General features: G+C 39.9%; 1 protein-coding gene across 1 annotated transcript in view; it reads left to right on the top strand.

The window, feature by feature from the left end:
• The first annotated feature begins 1251 nt into the window (after positions 1–1251).
• The window catches only part of LOC103526582 (neural-cadherin), a 56646-nt gene continuing 41064 nt past the window's right edge, over positions 1252–16833 (top strand). The window contains exons 1-3 of the mRNA XM_030457514.1: positions 1252–2293; positions 14657–14854; positions 15668–15893. Coding sequence (XP_030313374.1) covers positions 1252–2293; positions 14657–14854; positions 15668–15893 — 1466 coding nt within the window. The remainder of the gene's footprint in view (positions 2294–14656; positions 14855–15667; positions 15894–16833) is intronic.

Genomic DNA, 16833 nt, shown 5'->3' with positions numbered 1-16833 from the left:
TATAAAGTCTCTGTTTTCCTCTTAGAAAAACCTTGTTCAATCGCTGAATGGTTAAAAAAGAAAAAGGGGGCTGATGATTTGTGTATCCTTAGTTGTAACAACTCTTGTGGTTATAGTAGAACACGAGGATTTTTCACTTTGAGTCTCCTGTAGTCTTCCTACTTGGTCCTGGACTCTCATTTCCCTATAAAGGCAACCAGTTTCTTTAAAAGGGCATCAGGAAGGTGCAGTATGGTGTTTAGCTTTGTGTGGGAATTATAAGGAAAATGCAGTTTGTTTTATAAGAAATGTAACCGTTATTCACAGTCTCATAAAATTTGAGTAAGGTGACTAGTACAGGATACATTTTATATTTTGCTTTTTTTAAATCTCAGAATTATTCTTAAGTGACCTATATACCACATAAATAGACCTAAAGTCTGTTTTATATTATTTCACATTACTCATGAAAGCACAATTCTATTTTGAACAGGAACTGCTTAATATAGTAACTTTTTCTGCAACATACCTGATTTATGTAGTCAGTTAACTTTAATGGTGAAATTAAGTTTTACTTATTGCTTTTTTAGTTTTACTCACTGATGCCAAAAATCCAACTCTGTTAAATAAATGTTGGATTCTATTTCTTTCTATTGCCAGAGTCATTCCCTGGTTAAGCTACATCTCACCTGAAACACTTATTTTACACACTTATTTTACCCTTACAAATCAAGAGGTATTGAGGAGCTGATTGTCACTCAAGACGTAACTTTAGGCCAGTGACATTGCTCATGTACAAGCTGAGGGCAAAACTGGGATTTTGTAACGTGTAGCTACCTAGAAATAAACAGAAATCTCTTTTCAGTGAACACCGGAGCGCTGGGAGATCTCGTCCGCAGGCGGCAGAGTGCGGGACATCGCCTGTGAGCTAGTGCCCGGGGTAAGTGAGCCAAGAGCTCGGCTGGCGGGGCAGGCGGGGTCTTGGGGAGGCGAGGGAGGCGGTGGGGTCACGACAGGAGAAGGATAACGTGCTATCCTTGGGGACAGCCTGATTCAGAGGCGCGGCACAGATCCCTCCGTGTAAGCCCGGAGGCGCGCACGGCTGCCGGCGGGGCGGAGGCGGGAACCTCCCCGGCCCCAGCCCCAGCCCAGCGGTGCTGCCTCCCGGCCCCAGCCCTGCCCAGCGGTCCCGGCCCCCGCCCCTTGCCCGCCCACCCACTCGTCGCGGGGATCGGCGGGCAGCACCGCGCATCCCGCCCGGGTACCGCCGTCATGGTTCTCGGCGGAGCCCATCGAGCCGCCCGCTGCTTGCTGCTGTGCTGGGCTCTGGCCGCCGCCCGGCCCGGCCCGCGGCGGAAACCCTCGTTCGGGGGGCACGTGTGGGAGAACCGGCCGGCGGGGACGCGAGTGGGGGGGCTGAGCATCCCCCTGACGCGGCTGGGTCCCGAGCCCTGGTGCGCCAAGGTGCAGGGTCGCCGCTGGCGGCTGCAGCTGCTGGGCGAGGGGCACGGGCACTTCCAGGTGTCCCTGCACGCCCGCACCGCCCGCGTCTGGCTGCGCACCCGCCGCCCGCTGGACCGCGAGGCGCGGGCGCTCTACTCGCTCCGCCTGGGCTTGTGCTGCAAGCACTGCCTGCCGCGCCGCACCGACACCGGCACCGGCACCGCCGAGCTGGCCGCCCTCACCGTCCGCGTGTTGGACGACAACGACAACGCGCCGCGCTTCGTGGGGAAGCCGCGCCCCGGCGTCACGCAGCTCCGCGTGGCCGAGACGCTGGCGCTGAAGTCCCAGGTGTGGCAGGCGCGCGCCGAGGACGCGGACGCAGGCGACAACGCGGAGCTGCGCTACTTCGCCCTCCCGCGCAGCGCCCACTTCTTCGTGGTGCCGCGCAGCGGGCGCGTGGTGCTCGTGCGCTCCCTGCTCCACCTGCGCGCGCCCATCCCGCTGCGCCTCTACGCGCGCGACCGCGGGCGGCCGCCCCTCCTCAGCGACCCCCTGGAACTGGAGGTGCTGCCTCAGCCACAGAGGCTCCCGCCGCCGCCTCACAGCCCCGACGCCCGACGCCGCCGGGCCGCTCTGCCGCCCGCCGCCCCCTTGGCCCTCTCCCTGCCCGAGGACACCCACCCGGGCAGCCGCCTGGCGACGCTGGCCCCGGCGCGTTTCGCCTCCGCCTGGTTCGAGCTGGTGTCGCCGCCCGTCGAGGAGTCGCCGGTGCGGGTGGAGCGGGAGAGCGGAGAGGTGAGGCTGGCGGCGGCCCTGGACAGGGAGGCGGCGGCCGCCTGGGATCTCGTCGTCCGCGTCCAGGAACGCAGAGGTAGGTGAGGAGGGCGTGAGGAGACGGGCTGAACGCCGCTGATGCGCTCGGCTCCAAGGTTACAGCTGCAAAAAAAGTTGGGTCTTGAACACAGTAGGGGTCTTGTGCCATCAGTGAGTTGGAAGGGGGTTTATCTTTTTAAGGAGCAGAACGTCCTCAAGTGACGACAATCATGTGGAGTGTCATGTGCTGTTAACTTCGTGGAATGTAGTTTTGATCTTTTAGATCTGTTATTAAAGTGCTGTAGGTGACGAGAAGCATTGCATGGTGAATATGGACTGTGCAGGTAAGTGAGGTGCAGTAAGGGGGTTATCAGAATCGAATTATTCCGACTGTCAAAGTTCTTAGTCAATAATGAGCAGTGTGGAAAATGTATTGTGTAACCAAAGAATGTTACTTATGTATATGTTGAGACAAAGCAGGTTAGGTGTACCACACTTCTTACAAGTTGGGGTTTTTTTCCCCACTAAAGTGCTTCCCAGAGCTCTGATCGTTGCAGGTGCTTAACTAGAAGCTCGCAGCTGAAGTCACTGAGTCTTTATTGAAGTTAAGTACGTTCCACTCCAAGCATGATGTGAGGTTTTGCAAGACTGGTGCCTTTGTGGACAGCTCTTTTTAAAAACAATCTGAGGAGGCCAATGTACACCATGAAAGTGTTACGGTTATGATTTCAATTGTCATCACTCACAGGCTGTTGTATGATGTGACTTCTAGTGCTTGTGAAAACTATTAACTTCTCAGCAGTGTACCTGCTTACAGTAACTTCTGCTAGCCATGAACAGGGCAGGCAGGAGAAATCCAGAGCTTCCCATGCTATTCCTTTCCTTCATCTCTTCTGTTTTCTGACTGAGGGACAGCCCACGGGAGTCAGACAGCTTATTCCTTGGTGTCTGTTAAATCCCTGAGAATGCCTGCAGTGTTTCCAATCAGTGCTGGCAGTTTCAGTGGCATGGGTACTTACCCGGGGAAGAGGGCTGGATCACCAACTCATTACACTCGGATCCTGAGGAACAACTCTCAGATCTTTCTCCTGTTCTCACTTTTTTAATGTGCCTGTCTGCAGCATATTGGTTTCAGTCACTGCTTCTGGCTTCATGCCGTGTTCCAGCTTGAGCTTTTGCTGTTAACCAGGAGGCTGATAAACCAATTTCCAGCATACAAATGTTTCCTGTGTCCTGTCCTGTCTTTGCTACTGAATCCTTAGCAAGACTACATGCCAAAGTGGCTGTCATTACTCTGAGGCAGTGACAAAACCTGCCAGGTCAATCTGTATATGTTTCTGGGATGTTCACCCACTCTGTCATGTAGCTCAAGTTTCAGCTCTTTGTCGGTGACACAGCTGCCTCTGTCAGAATCAAGAAAATGTTTTCAGAAAAGTGGCAGCTAACCTTTCCCCTGGTTACTGCAAGTCTCACCTTTTTGATGTTTTTTTCTCTTCCCTAGTCTCAATATCGAAGTTTGAGATTGCCTGGAACAGAGGTTGTCACTGTCATGCCAGAGATTTTTTGTTTGAAGCAATACTTGCTAACGCAGTTAAAAAATAAAAAAAACCTGAACAAGAATAAAAGTTGATAATGGCACCTTTAAAACTCTTAAGTTGCAGAATGTTTATGTTCTCCTTTTATAGGAGTTAAGATACATAGGTATTCGAAATAGATTTAGAAAGTTATGTCTCCTTTGTTATGCACAATCCAAACCTCAGTAATGTAAAAAAGATACAAAAAAGGATGGGATAGAAGAGGGAGAAAGATGGCAAGCAGAGCAGACAGCTGAAATCGAATTTTAAATTATTTTCTGTTTGCTTCCTCTCAGTTCTCTCCTGGATAGTCAACATGGCAGTGTGTCCAGGGCTGGTGTTCCATTGAAATGAATAATGTTCCAGATACAACCAGATCTTTAGCATCACAACATGCAGATAATTTTCTACATGTTCATAGAAGAAGGGTTTTCTCTGAGTTGCAGTTTGTTGAAGGCACAAGCTAGCCTTGCTGACTCCACTTGGGAGTGGAAATAACTACCTGTGTAGTGGATTCTCTCCTCACTATGTGGAGTATTTAATTGCAGAACCATATGGTGTGAACATAGGGTTGGTGCTGGTGTGCATTTCCCTGCACTGGGGGCAGATTTGAGGAGTATTTGTAGTATGAACAATGCTTTGCATGCATGTTTGGGTTCTTGGAAAAGCTGCAGTTAAGCTCTAAGTTTCATTGCAGTAATGTGGACAAAACAGTGCTACCACTGTTGTCATTACCAGTGCAGATATGTGCTATAGATAATTTTTGACTGGACATATTTTGGCCATAAATTTTATTTATTTGTTTGTTTATTTAACATAGATGCCAAGAAAAATCCATTATTTCCTTGATATTTTTAAAATTAGTTAATTATTTTGTGTACCATCACAATAAAATTAATTGCAATCTGTAGATGAAATTATGTTCCCAGTTCTACTGTGTATTTTTTTGTGGCCATTTGCTAGTTCGTAGCTATAGTTTTGACATAGTTTATATGTTTTCTGGAAGCAGTAGTCACTGGAAAGCATGGTAATGGGTAATCTGGACCTATACTGCAAAGTGCCTTTTCTATGGTGTGGGTGAAAAGAGAAGAGGTAATTTCAGGTGAGTTCCTGACATTAATTCTTAGAAGGAAGGTTTAAAACTAGGCTAAAGTCAGTTTTAAGAAGCAGAGATCACAGATGAGTTAATCCCAATAGTTGTCACAGATTGGTAGGATGTCACCTTTCAGATTGGGGCAGACCTGGCTGTCAGGTCATGGAGCACAGTTACAGACCCTGCAGCTCTGCTCCCTGGGTTTGGTTGTGGTTTTTTCCGTGTTCAAGGTCAGCTCGGGCAGCATGCAGCTGGCTAACCTTGGATCAGACAGTTACATGTCACAAACCTTGTCTGTGGCCTCTGCCCCACATCTCAGAGGATGCACTTGAGTAGAGGTCTTTTCCTGAGCTGCCTAGGGAGTGTGCTGTGCCTGGCTGTGCATCCGGCTCTTGGCTTCCCACTTGATCTGAGATCCATCTCATCACTGAGTATTTGTGTGGTGACCACTGGGCTATTGGATAAACCAGATTTTTATCTTAGGACCTGCTCTGCTTTTCTTGCTCAGTGACAGTGAGGTCTCTTCCTGCCTTGCTGTCACTCTTCATTCCCTTTCACTTTACCTTGCAGAGGAGGTTGTTCTTGTTGCTACTTGACAATGAAATTCTGCAACATCAGCATGTGTGCATTTCTATAAAAATATTGTCTGTATCCTGACTACCTCAAGAGCTTAAATTGGCCTGTTTGGACATTGGGCGGAAAATTAAATCTTGAGAGCTGAAACTACTCATTTGAAGTATGTCCCCCAGAATATTTACATTTTTTTCATAATTTACAAAAATATTGGCCAAAATAAAACAATTCACAAGCCCAAACCAAAGAGAAACACCAGGAAAAACATTTACATTAGGTTGAATAACGAAATGCTAAACAGAATTCCAAAATTTCAGGACTTAACCTCATGAGCATGTTTTTTAGTACATGGTCCTGGATGAGCAAATTTGTTTAGTGACCCCCGTGTCACTCAGCCTTGGGTTATATTCAGTTAACCTTGCCTGGACAGAAGGGATGGTTATGCTCACATTTTCTTCAGATTTTATCCTACTTAATTTCTTGGGATGAATTTTATTTAGTCTTCACAAAAGCGTTATAATATTTTAAGTTCTTTCCCCAGTGAACAGAAGGTAAAATTTCCGAGATTTTAATACAGAATATTTTAACATAGAGCTAGCATTTAATTTGAGAAGGAGCCATTATTATTCCATTAATGCTTGGGGGGAAGTGCAAGAAAAATCTTGTCTCTAATCCTCTGTTGTCTCAGCTCCTCTGACCTTACTTCATCCATGGGCATTAGCTTTGTAATCCTCTGTCATTCATTTTTTCTTTCCAGAGGATTTACTAAGGGTGATGTTTGACATGCCCTTCCAAATGGTGAACAGCAATCACTTATATATTTTGTATTTCTACTGTTTAAATGACATATAGTCTGGAGGAAGTAATTTTTAGTCATATGTGTGTTTTAAATCTTGAAGGTTTTCATGCTTGGAAGCCAAAGATCATCTGCTTTAGTTTTGTCTGAGGCCCTAGTGCCTTACTAGCTGTATTGGCTCTTTGTAGATTGTCCCTAGGAACTAAGTGGCTTCTGGGGTGATGTCTTTTACAATTCTTATTACCCCTTTTATGTATTACATCCATGTTAACAGTTACACATCAATCTGGGTTTAAGCTGAATAAAGAGAAGTAAGTTGCAAGAGAAATAAGCATCTCATTTATTTATTTATTCATTCGTTTATTTTTTTATTTTTAAGAACTGACTAAATTTCAGCAGAATTTGTTAATCTGATAATAGTAGTAAGTCACAGAACACATGGATAGGATCCTCCTCAAAGCTGGTTTATAACATCTCCAGTTGGAAACTGATTTCCTGACTGACACGGCAATTACCTCAGATATTATTTGAGTACGAAATTGTTTTATTTATTTTTTTCCCAAACTCTCTCTTTTCAGTTATTCTTAGAAATAGCATGTCCAAATTCATAGATTGAATATCTTTAAATATTCTTGGTTTGAGTTTAGGTTTCAGAATAAAAAAGAAACTGAGAACCTAAAGTAATTTTGCCTTTTAATTCAAAGTATTCTGGTGCAAAAGGAGAAAAATTCAGTATTTGGAAGATGGTTTCCTTTTATATTGTTTCAGATATAAAGTCCACTTTTTGATACAAAGAAGTACAGCAGGCTGTGTTGGTGAGGGTACTGTTATTATTCTATCTGCAAAAAAAGATAAGATATTAGATGAGAATGTGGGCTGTCTACAACTTGAGCCCATCAAAGGTATCTCTTTAGAAAGCTTATGTTTTATGAATGAGCAAATGACTGAAAGTACTTGAAAATGGCCCATCATATACTTCAGGAATTTTCAGAAATGACAGTAGAGAAATGTTCTGGTGTAGTTGTCCTATTTTATGAAGGATATGGAGTAGGAATGGGTACAATAACCAGTAGCTTTTATTACAGAGGCTTAAACAGGATATTAAGATTTTTATTTGTGGAAAGGTATCTTCCCTAACTTTAAGTCCATAGCTATTTTATATGGAGGCATGTTAAAGAGTGAGGTGTTAAAAAAGTTCAGTGTGTAATTTGCAAAACCTCCTCAGCACAGCAATGTCCTCTCAAGCAAATGCAAGATGTTCCACTTGAAGTAACCCAAGAAAATAAAACCAGAGCTGTCAAAAACATTTGTCTATTGAAGGTAAAAGTCTTAGAAGTTGGAACAACTTAAAAACAAAAAGACAAATTCTAACTTTAATACTTAGTGTTGAGGTAGTTGTAGATCAGAATTTAATGGTGATAATGACTTAAAGGCTTGTGAGATTTTTAACACACTCCTAATCTCCTTTCAAAAATAAACTGAAGTGACCTAAAAATGCCAGGACCCAACCTAGCTTCACACTCATTATTGCTTATTCGTAATAATATAATACCTTTTCCCTCAGCATGGTCAAGGAATGTATAATAGTTATTCTCATCTGTAGAGACGTGTTCAGTCAAGTACATATTCCATATTGTCAGATGTTTCAAACCAGAAGGTCTGGCATTGTCAGTTTTATTAATTACACTGATGCTGAGAAGCCTGCATTTTTAACAAGTACAAGGATTTTATTTTCAAGTCTCATCTTAAAGAAATAGCCATCATATTTTTGAGAGAAAAGACAGTCATGTAATCCTAATTAAATCAGAAGTCTGAGAATGCATCAGATTCCACAGATTGACAGCATCTTTTATGATTTGACATGGTGAAAAGAGAGGGATTTAGAGGAAACTCCAGCATACAGTATTTGAAACTGCAATCAAAGTATTTCAGCATGCCTGATTTTCAAGGCTTGGTTTAACCAGCATAACATTCAGGAGTTGTTAACTGAATGTTTAAGCATTAAAACCCTCTCCTCCTTCCTGACACCCTTGTTGTAACAATAAAGGTAGGTGAGAGGATATTGTTTTTTCCAGTTGCTGTATGAAATCACAGGGTTTATTATTTTGCAGTGTTTTTGTGCAAGTCAACAAATCTTTATAATTCACCTTTGGTTGGAGAAACTAGTTCATGTGACTTCATGTGGAAACTGTTTCCTGGAAAATTAATGGTGAACACAACAAAAGAGTTTTTTCAGATAAGCCTGGATTTGGTAAAACCGTAAAAAAACTAGTGAAGAACATAAAGAATAAAGGAACCATTATCTGATCAAGGTATTTGGTTGCTTCTTGAAATTTTCAGTATATTCTCCAATTTTGGCAAGCCTTTAACTTGGGCACTCCCAGAGGTTCAGAAGTTTGAGAGGGCTTTCTTTTTCTTCTAAATACTAAGTCCCACTATGTGTCTTAAATTTGACAGGAAAAATTAAAATTACTAATTATTTTATATCCTTGTGACACCCATTGTAATTTATCAAAAATTTTCCCAAGATTTTTGAACAAAGCATGTAACCCAGTCCTCATGGTTTCCCATTGTGTGGTCATGTGGGTTTTTTTGTTTGTTGTTTGTTTTTTGAAATAACAATATTTTATTATACTCGTGTGGCTGTGTCTCACCGAAGATCAAATTTCTAACTTGGAATAGTTAATTGAAAATGGAATTTTTTCTCTATGTATTTAACTCTGCCTTTATTGAAGCTTCTGGTGTTAACAATTGTGTTTGATGTGTTACTGCATTTGGTCCTGGAGAGTTAGAGGAAGGAACCTAGAAAGAAGACAGCAGACACTGTCCTTGATCTGCACTGCTGCTTCCTGAAGGGTATTTGAATAACACTTCCATGCTTTTGCTTGGAGAAGTGACTTCCTTTCAAAAAAAAGAATTTTTTCTTAAAAGAAAAGGGTTTTAGATACTGCACAAATCCTGTCTGTCTTACGGCTTGGGCATTGTGGACTTAAAAGAATGTTATTGGTGGTGCAGTAATTCTGATTTTACTGAATCAGTTTATTCAGGTAGCTGGGGTGACCTATGTTTTTCACATCTATTGAGAGGTAGAACAGGTGTAGTGCTAAAAACAGTCTAATATAAAATGATGAAAGTTTAACAACTAGGGATATTATGTAGGGAAACTGACATTCTTTGAAATGCTTCTGCTATGGAAACCAATAGTTGGGTTATGTGGATGTGTAGTTCTTACAAAGAGTATGTTTGGTAGTGATGTTTGGACTGATTTTGTGAGTTATGTGGATCTAGGCGTTTGTCTAGAGGCAGACCTAAAGAAAGATATTTTAGAGATTCTTTTTCTGATATATTTTTAAGTTACTTATTGCTGATTTTAAAGAGCATTTTTGCTATGGTATAACTGCCTAGGAAGTCAGTTAATTTTTTGCTTATGTATTTTTTTCCAAGGGATGAAAATTTTAAGTTATGGCATATCACATGTTTCCTGTGAGCAGAGACTTGGGCAGCTTAATGTATTACTTTATCTAACGCAGCTGGAATTCAGGGTGAGGAAGTATAATAAATCCTTCTGTTTATCAGTTTTCAACCACAGAGAGGCGTGAAAAATAAGCAATTATATATGGATACCTGTGATACATTTCAGCAGTGGGTTATGAAGATTGATTTTTGTGATAGGGAATGAATTTCAGTGCTACAGCTTTTGCCAGTAATATTAAGTTAAAATGAAGTAATTCCAACTGGAGGGAATATCAGAGAAAAAGCAGACTTCAGGATGAGCTGCCCTAAGAAGGATTTTGATGATACATGAATTGACTTTAATAGGGAATTAAGCAGCTCAAGAGGGAAAAACCTCTGGACTAGAGTTTATCATTTTAGTTTTAATTTTTTATATAAACTGAAGAGAGAGCTGTAGAGATGGCTTAATTTTGATACAGCAAAGGGTAAGTACGTGGCAATCTGCTTATAAAAGCTGTTTTCACTAGCTTCCATAATAGAGAAAAATAAGAGAAGAGGAAAACCCACTTTCTGATCAAATATAAAGATGATATACTCTTTACAGTATGAAGTGTTATTTTCTGTATGACTTTTTAAAATACTAATTTTTAATATAAATATTCTGATGTTATGTTACTGCCATGTCTGTATGCATCAAGAATTTCCAGTTTTATCTCTTGATGCTCAGTATCTGTAAGAAAGCAATTTAAACTTTTCTACTGTCTGAAGCTAGGGTAGAAAATTAGTCAAATGCAAAATCTGCATTTATGCCAAAGGTGTAATTAGCAGAACTATTCTTACGGTAGGATTTTTTAAAATGGGTGGCATTGTCTAAGATATCTACAGTGTGCCTGGCTTGAAAGCCTAGTATCTAGTGTTTAATATTGAGGAAATTCTAACTGGTTGTGTATTATGAAACAGTTTAAAAATTATTTTAGGTATAATTAAACCTGTGTCAAATTCCTGACTTAGTATCTCATTAGTATGTTGACTGGAATTGTTGAATATAGTTGGAATATAGATGGAAGGTATCTCCATTTCTTGTCGGGGCCTGGTATTCAGAACAGATAATTTAAGTAGAACCTGACTGTAGGACTTAACCCAAATCCACAGAGGATTACCAGTTTTAAGCTGTTTTTTAAAGATTTTGAGTGGAATTGTAGCTTATTATTTCTCCATAATGTAGCTATCTTACTGCACATGTACTACTTGTATACTACTAATAAACTACTACTAATCATAATATATGAATGTAGATACAAAATAATTTACTACTCCTATTAATATACTGACATACCTGTGTGCTTCATATATCTGGCAGATATATGTGTGGAGGTGTTTTGATAGAAAGAGGCATTGAGATGCCTTAACTATCAAGAGATGTTGGTTTCTAGAATTTCCATCCTTCCACTGTCTAGAAGCACAAATCATTTTCATAAGTAGGAGAGAAAATAAGTTTTACCTTATTAAAAACTAGTTAACAGTCTGGGTTAAGTTCCATTCTGTAGGAAAACAGCTATTCTGTAGGCAAGCAGCTATGTCAGTTAAGAATAAGAGACTGCATTTTGTAATGTATATGTAATGATAATGAAAACTATTGAAAAACTTGCTGTGCTCATTAGAATGTGGAGTTATGCTTTAAAAAATTGTATGCATGAATATAAGCTTTGAAATTCTTAGTTGTTGTCTTGCTAGACATACATATACTACACATTATTGTCCATGTTGGTCTCTTCATCACACTCATTGTCCTCTGGCAAGTTCTTGTCTGATTATGTTTCATTGGACACCCTGATGATGTTTCTACAAGTTGTCAGGTCACATTTGTAGGTCTCTATGCAGAGGTGTGCAGTTCTGCTTGGTGTTGCTGTTTTGATAGATGGTACAGAGTCCAGGGAAGACTTAGTTATTTTCCTCCGGACTGCCTTTATTTGAAAACAAAATCATGATGATGTATTTAGTATTTTTGCTTGTGAATAAATTGCCTGCGCTGATGGAAGAAGATAACATACCAATAGGATCCATAAGGTTATATGCAGTGGATGTGTATATTGGTCAAGAGAGACACTTATGGCTGTCTCTTCAATGTGTGCAATGCTGTGATCCTAATAAAATTCTGCAGAGAATTCAGATGTGTAACCAACATCCTGATGAAAGCTATGATCTTCCCAAGATTTCATATGACATTAAGGTCTCTTAACTATTAAAACACAAGTACCTGGAGGAACATGTCCAAGATCTTTTAGTTTTTGATTAATAAAATTTGATAGGGCATGTGGGGATTAATCTTGGTCCTGATGCAGTTTTCCACAATTTCCTTACAAGTGGTATTTCTGAGTTAGTATTATGTACTAGGTAGCAGCATATTAACATTCAGTGGTCTGACAGTCAATAAGTGACAAGAGTGGAATTTGTATCCAGGTTTATTACTACTTGTTCAATAAAAATCAGGTATTCTTTGATTGTGACTTACATTTTGATAGAGAAATGCATGTATATTCAGAATTTGAGCAGAACTTCAAACAGAATGAGTTCAGGGGTTGATTAGGATATTGATTTCCAGACTGGAGAGACACAAAAATCAGTAACCTTTCTACTCCTGGCAGAGTAATCTGGCATTCAATGGGGCATTCAGATCCTCAGTAGATCTTGTTATTATAGAGGCAGATTTTCAGCGGTTCTTAACTCAGCTGCTAATTTAGTGCTTGCTATTTTAAGTCTGCAGTATGCCCAGCTACTAAGCTGATAGTATTTACAAACTTGTGACAGCTCCCACAATATCTGATCTTCTGAGAAGAGACAGGAAATTTTGACACTAGTGTACTTAGTTGTTTTGGATAACCTTTTAATTAACATCTTTGGAGCATTCAGGCAGACACTGATCTCATTTGGCACCTCTTACTTAGAGCTTACTGTGTTTCTGGTCTCCACAGTGTGTTCCAACCTGAGACTCAGCTCAGAACTAACAAGTTCTCTCCTCTGCAGTTTCATCAGGTTTCTCAGACTGGCTGCCCAGGGGCTTTTGGAATGCACATTCTGACAGTCTGAATATGTTCCTTTGAAACACATCTTGTTCTATTTAGTATGGTAGTGGGAAATAATATCCATGCTGCTGCTGCTGCTCTTTACATTGTTTTTTTGGTACTCTGTCAGACTTCTTTTGTGCTACACAGAGAAAATATGCAGCTGCTTTCACAGGGTGTGCCTACATGTCAAAGGGAATTACACCTGGGTGACTATGAGAACAGTAGTAGGTGCACCTCAGTGTCACTCTTGTCTTTTGCCTAGTGAGACTTCTGGCTGCATAGCACACAAAATTAATCTCAGAGTTGAGAAGACTTTGTAGGACCTTGATGTACAAGATAATTGAGAATTTTTCCATGAAAATGTAAGAACATGTGTTGTATATCCATGCTATGACAGTGCAAAGCATTTTTAAAGTTCTTTTTTTCTGGAAACTAATGGTTTCTGTGATTTACTGTTTAACAAATTAGGAGTTTGGCTGTGTTGTAGCCACTGTTTTTTTTGTATGTGCTATCTTAAGCTAATATTGTATTACCTGGAAAATTGGATTCTGAGTACAGGATATAATTACAAGTAAATTACTTTGCATTTAAAAAGTTTGTCAATACACTTCCTGTTTCTCGTCAAAGGAAAAAAAGCCAACAAAAAAGCAAAGTACTCACAATTACAGTTCTAAAATTCAGATGAATTAGTACAGTTTTTTTTAAGTTTAACCAATGCTCAGTGATTATCTTGAGTGAATGCTGATTTTTCTATTAAGAGAATTTTCTGAATAAGAACAGAAAGTGACCAAAGGTCATGATGGATTAAGTCTCAGGAATCCAAACTAAGAAACTTACATTTGGCTTTGTTAATCACAGCACCAAAGAGTTTTCTTTACGACAATCTACTTACTGGTTGTTTATAGATTGCAGATTATGATAGGGTGTACTAGATGTGCCACTTGCCATCAGACAGAGGTTCCTAATTATGAAAAGCTGAAGTTTGCAGGAGATATGTGAAAGGCATTAGCATTGCTGTGGAAGTGGAGGGATAACAAGAAATGCATACATCAGACAAAAGTAACATTTTAGATGGAAGAGGGATGTTTTCGGAGAGGGATGTAGTGTTGCAAGTAAGGAAGCAGAGAGTACAGCTGCTCAGCTGAAGTGGCACATCTTTGTCAGAGAATGTTTCTTCTTAGCAAGATAAAACTATTTACATGATCAGACATTTTGGCAACACTTTATACTCAGAGTCCTAAAAACTAAGTTCCTTGTCGTATTCATTAGATTTAAATTAAAATTGATAATTTTAGATGTTCTTCTTTGCATGTTGTTTCAGTTCCTGTAAAGCTATTTTGAAAATAAATGTGTATGTGTGTAGATATGTTTTTGTGTATGAAAAATAAAAAATAAATACTGAAATAAAAACCAGCATTTAATCCTTAAAAGAAGTGAAAACCTTATCAGGATTCCAGTGAACTTTCTAACAAGTGGATAGATTGGTTAGAATTTTTTGGCGAGAAATACTTAATTTTCAAAATTCAGAGTTGCTGTAATGATTGCATAAAATATTTCTTGAGAGCTTTTTTCTTCAGGAAGAAGTAACCTTTCAGAAAACATGTATGTAAACTTTTAATATTTAAGAATGTGTGTTCTTTCTAAAAAGAGGCATTCATAGAATGTAACGTGGGTGGCTGCAATCTTACAGCTCAGCGCTATTTGTGCTGCTTGGTTTTGCTCTAATCCATGGGGTTTTTTTGTTTTGTTTTGTTTTATTACATGCCAGCAACACTGCAGTCAATACACACTCAGGATTTGTTGCATATTTCTGTTACTCTGAGTGCGATTAAGTGATTGTATTTCTTCATTTTTCTCTGACCATTAGGAAAGGATTGGTACTTGGTGCACTTGTCCCTTACTGTGACAGATGTTAATGACAATGTACCTGAATGGGCCATGGAGCCCTTCCCGTTTTTGGCTGTGGTTTCCCCTGAAGCTGCAGGAGGTACTGAAGTGTACAAACTACTTGCTGAGGATGCAGATGAAGGGATCTGTGGAGCAGTAGAATATTTCCTCTCGGAAGGTAAATTTTAACCCTCTAATTTCTTGTGTATTTGGCTTCACTATTGTGTCTGTGTCTGTTAGTTTTGTTAGTGAAATATCCTAACTGCCTTCCTCCTGCAAATAGTTCATAAGCCTTCAGCTTTTGTGTGAGAAAAATCAATGTTTATTGAGATTACAGACAGATTTGCCAGATTTGAAGTGTGTTCTTCCCACAGAATTGGGTTCCTGCCCAGCTTGTCCTCCAGGGTATGACGGGGACAGGAGGAGTCATTGCTCCTCAGTGAACACCTTTCTGCTGGTCTGCCCATGTATGAGGTGGGGCAGTCTTTGAGCAGGGCTTGTTGTGCAGAAAGGGTTAATGTTCCTTTTCCCTTGCAGGAGATCCGAGTTAATTTCTAACAATTTTTAAAGGATCTGGGTTGTGCCTTAGTTTTGCAAAGTTAGTATGGACTCATTAATAATTTTCTTTGTGGGACTCTTGAAATAAAATTGTGTCTAAGCAGAAGGGGATTAGCTGTACCACTGCAAAGGTGAAATTGTTCCTTTTGGACAGGACTCAGCAGTGTATTTTCTGGTAAGGGTTATTTAGGGTCAAACAAAAGCAAAGTATTGGAGGATAAAGAAGAGTGATAATTGCCCAAAGAGGTAAAATGCAACTTAGAAACATAGAATTAATGTAGTTACTTATTTCCAAGCTTCAAAACTTTAGAAATGTTATGTGAACACTGGTTCTAAGCCAAAACCTACTGGAATTGATACTGTATTCTTTTCTTAATTTTAATTAAGTAAAAATGTGCTTGCTGACAGCAATTTGTGGATCTGTTCTTTTTAGGTGGTGAAGACAGATTTGAAGTTGAGAAGGACACTGGCTGGATTAAAACAACAGGTTTGCCATTGGTGAGGGACAAGGAATATTTACTGACTGTAGTAGCAGCGGATAAACTTGGAAGTAGAGGGTCTCCAGCCTCTGTTTCTGTAATTGCTGGATTTCGACCACCACAGTTCACCAAGACATCATACTTGGTTTATGTTCCTGAAAGTACACCACAGGGAAAATCGTAAGTAACAGTTAAAAATAATGCAGTTAAAAATCTTGTGTTCCTAGTTTAATTTCTGTTTGATCTCCTCAGTGCCTCAGTATTGTTAGTGAAGCATACATAAATACTGTGGGTAGCAATTCAGATATCTTAACGGAAGTGATTAAGATACAGAATGGATATTTTAGTCACCCGATAGTACAGAAAGGTGGTATTGAATATTATGGTTTCTTGCTTTTTAAAATGATATGGAAAATATTAGTAGATATTAATTGCGTCTTAATTAAAAAAATGCAGAATACTGTTATTAGAACTGTTGCATCATGAAGAAAGATAATCTGGTGTGAAAGAATACATGAAATTTTTGTGTCAGATTTGGAGAAATGCCTTCTTCATCAAGTGAAAATCAGAAAAACAAAGGACTGTCTTTGCAGCCTTTATCAGTCACAGTAACAAGCTAAGTAAAAATGAAGATGTCATAGAACATTGTATTTTTCCATCTTTGGTCTAAGCATATGTATCAAAACATCACAGGAAATGTTAGTAACATGGAGTCCACCTGAGTACGCAGCTCCATCTGTCCCAAACTGTTCTGTTCTTCTGGCAAGCGTCCGCTCTTCCAGTTGAACTGAGAATACTTTTGTGCAGTAAATAACTTCTTTGTGTGGCCATTTAACTGTTGCTCATATTATGTGTGGTGCTGTATTTTACTGCACAATCTACAACATTCAGTTTTACAGTTTGTAAATAACCAAGATGTGTTAAGGTAAAAAATATTTAACAACTGTTAAAAAAAGATCTGTTTTTTCATTAAAACCGCAATGAACTTAAATAACACAGTCATAAAAGAAATGTTAGAACAGTGAAACCCTACAGAACCTGACAGGTACCTGCCACCTTGGGGTCAGTGATAATTAGGATTAACAATAATTACATTCTTTATAACTACTTTTTGGCACTA

The sequence above is a fragment of the Calypte anna genome, chromosome 11 (genome assembly GCF_003957555.1).
Source record: "Calypte anna isolate BGI_N300 chromosome 11, bCalAnn1_v1.p, whole genome shotgun sequence".
Classification (NCBI taxonomy): Eukaryota; Metazoa; Chordata; class Aves; order Apodiformes; family Trochilidae; genus Calypte; species Calypte anna.
The sequence above is the reverse complement of the archived record's forward strand: the minus strand, read 5'-3'. Positions and strand labels throughout refer to the sequence as shown.